Below are 2210 nucleotides of genomic sequence, written 5' to 3' on the forward strand. Positions count from 1 at the left end.
AGGGGTAACATTCTAGCCTAGAAATCTAGACGCACCCTAGCGGCAGCAAATTACATTTGCTTCCAGGGCTAGTAACATTCTAAACACACAATGAAATGTCTAAAATGGAAACATTTGTTTTAAGTGATGACATGTTTGTGAAGCAGGTGCAAATATGCAATCTCTCTCTAACGCATACACACACACACAGACACATACACACAGACACACATACACATGCGCGCAGCGCCATTCTTCCAAAACACACTTAATTTGTTGCAAACTTCTGCTTTGATATATTGGGAACCTTCGATGTGCAGGACTTTCAGAGGAAAAAAAAAACTTGGCGTCATTTTAGTTAATGAACGTCAGCAACACACGCGGTCGCAGGTGCAGAGGGGCGGGGAAAACGTACCAACCCTCTCCCTACACCACCAGAGACGCGCAGAGATACATGAGGCGGGAGATTCAGCATCAGGTTGTTGTCGATGTTTTGAATGAGGAAGCGATGTCATACCTGAGTTGCAGGTGTCTTGCGGAGTCCTGAATATGGTTTGCCAAGGGGTCTACCTGAAACAGAAATAGTCACATACTTGGAGAAACTATTCAGAAACTGTTTTGGTCAGTTTTATGTTTTATCTGGCAATAATTGCAGGATAATACAATAGTGAGATTCCGCTCTGAGAATCCCCGCGTTCTGTGAAACCTGCGCGGGTTTTTTGGAGACATGAACGGCACTCTTTTCAACCGCACCAATCTCCTCACACAAGCACACGGAGCCCTTATCAATGGAAGCAACGAGCTCACGGACACACTCGTGAGATGCTGCACGGGAAATGACAGCGATATTGTGGCCGCGAGCGACGGTGTTGGAAGTGGATCCCTCGCGCTCACACCTGATGAACGGAAGTTATTTGTGACGCGCGTGGTGCAGATAGCTGTGCTGTGCGTTCTCTCGCTCACTGTAATATTTGGGATATTCTTTTTAGGCTGCAACCTGATGATCAAGTCAGAAAGTATGATAAACTTCCTCGTGAAGGATCGAAGACCCTCTAAAGACGTCGAGGCGGTAATGATTGGACTAAGTTAGCAGCAGCCTGATTTAAAAGATAACCAGGAGTCTATGCATTATGCCTGAGTGAGCGCGGATAATTGATTTTTATGGGACTGAAGATAACCATGCAAAGATTTTTCTACGCTATTATCTTTCATGTATTAAGAATGAAGGCAGGAGTTTCAGACATGGGGGGACTTTTGAAACAGTTTGAAAAATAATGATTCGATGAAATTGTGTAATAATGTTAATTAGGCTATATTGTCTGACATGAGTTGTTTACTATATTTTGTTTTCGTAACAAAAAATGTTTACATGTTTATTACCTCAACGTGATGAAAATTGATTGCCAAAAACTTAATTATTGTCATGGCAAAATGACCAGTTGCTTCCATTTTACGCATGTGGTTGTTTTGTTCACAGAAAGGAATATTTGTGATCTGTGTCTTCTAGAGCTGCAGAAGTATCCACGTTCAGTTTTGTTTAGCACGCGAGGGTTGAAAACATCTAAGATTTGTTGCACGTTTATTCCAATATCCCACTGCCATTACCGGGTGTTTTCATGTCCCTCAGCACGCGCGATGCCGGGTTGTCTTCGGTGGATGTGTGGCCACGGTAGAAGCACTTTTTAAGATTTAGCTGGATGCTGCATGAGTCTTGTATATCATGAATATGGGCCTACTTGTGCAGCATGCTGTTGTAATAAATATGCAACATTAAACTTTCACAGGTTTCAGTTTACTGATTTATTAAAATATTTAGATGCATGTTTGTTTTGTATCAAATTTAGTGCATAACACTTGAAAATTTAAAAAATATTAAACGTACCACAATTATTATTATTATTATTATTATTATTATTTAGCTTTTATCTGGTTCAATTGCTGAAAATACAATTTCACAATAAACCTGCTGTGCTATAAGTCAATTTTAAGGGATTGTCATGTTTCTCTTAAACATAAATGTTGCTCACACATAATAGACAGGCTGCCTTGAATATAACCTATATTGTGTGTGTGTGTGTGTGTGTGTGTGTGCGTGTGCATGTGCATGTGTGTGTGTACGTATGTTTCTGTGTGTGTGTGTGTGTATGTGTGTATGAAGTCAGAAAGTTCTGGCCTGTTGTAGTATCAGCCACTGACAAAGCTATTGAGAGACTACAATGTTAATATGTTTT

The 2210-nt window shown here is 40.6% G+C and overlaps 1 protein-coding gene across 1 annotated transcript; it reads left to right on the plus strand.

Moving 5' to 3' along the window:
- Window positions 1–437: 437 nt before the first annotated feature.
- rprml (reprimo-like) lies at window positions 438–1961 on the plus strand. The gene has a single exon (XM_048246506.1). The coding sequence runs from the start codon at window positions 707–709 to the stop codon at window positions 1067–1069; it is 363 nt and encodes a 120-aa protein (XP_048102463.1). The 5' UTR covers window positions 438–706; the 3' UTR covers window positions 1070–1961.
- The last annotated feature ends 249 nt before the right edge of the window (window positions 1962–2210 follow it).

The sequence above is a fragment of the Alosa alosa genome, chromosome 6 (genome assembly GCF_017589495.1).
Source record: "Alosa alosa isolate M-15738 ecotype Scorff River chromosome 6, AALO_Geno_1.1, whole genome shotgun sequence".
NCBI lineage: Eukaryota > Metazoa > Chordata > Actinopteri > Clupeiformes > Clupeidae > Alosa > Alosa alosa.

Coding starts and splice junctions, on each gene's coding strand:
- rprml (XM_048246506.1), top strand. CDS start 707: ATGAACGGCACTCTTTTCAACCGCACCAATCTCCTCACACAAGCACAC.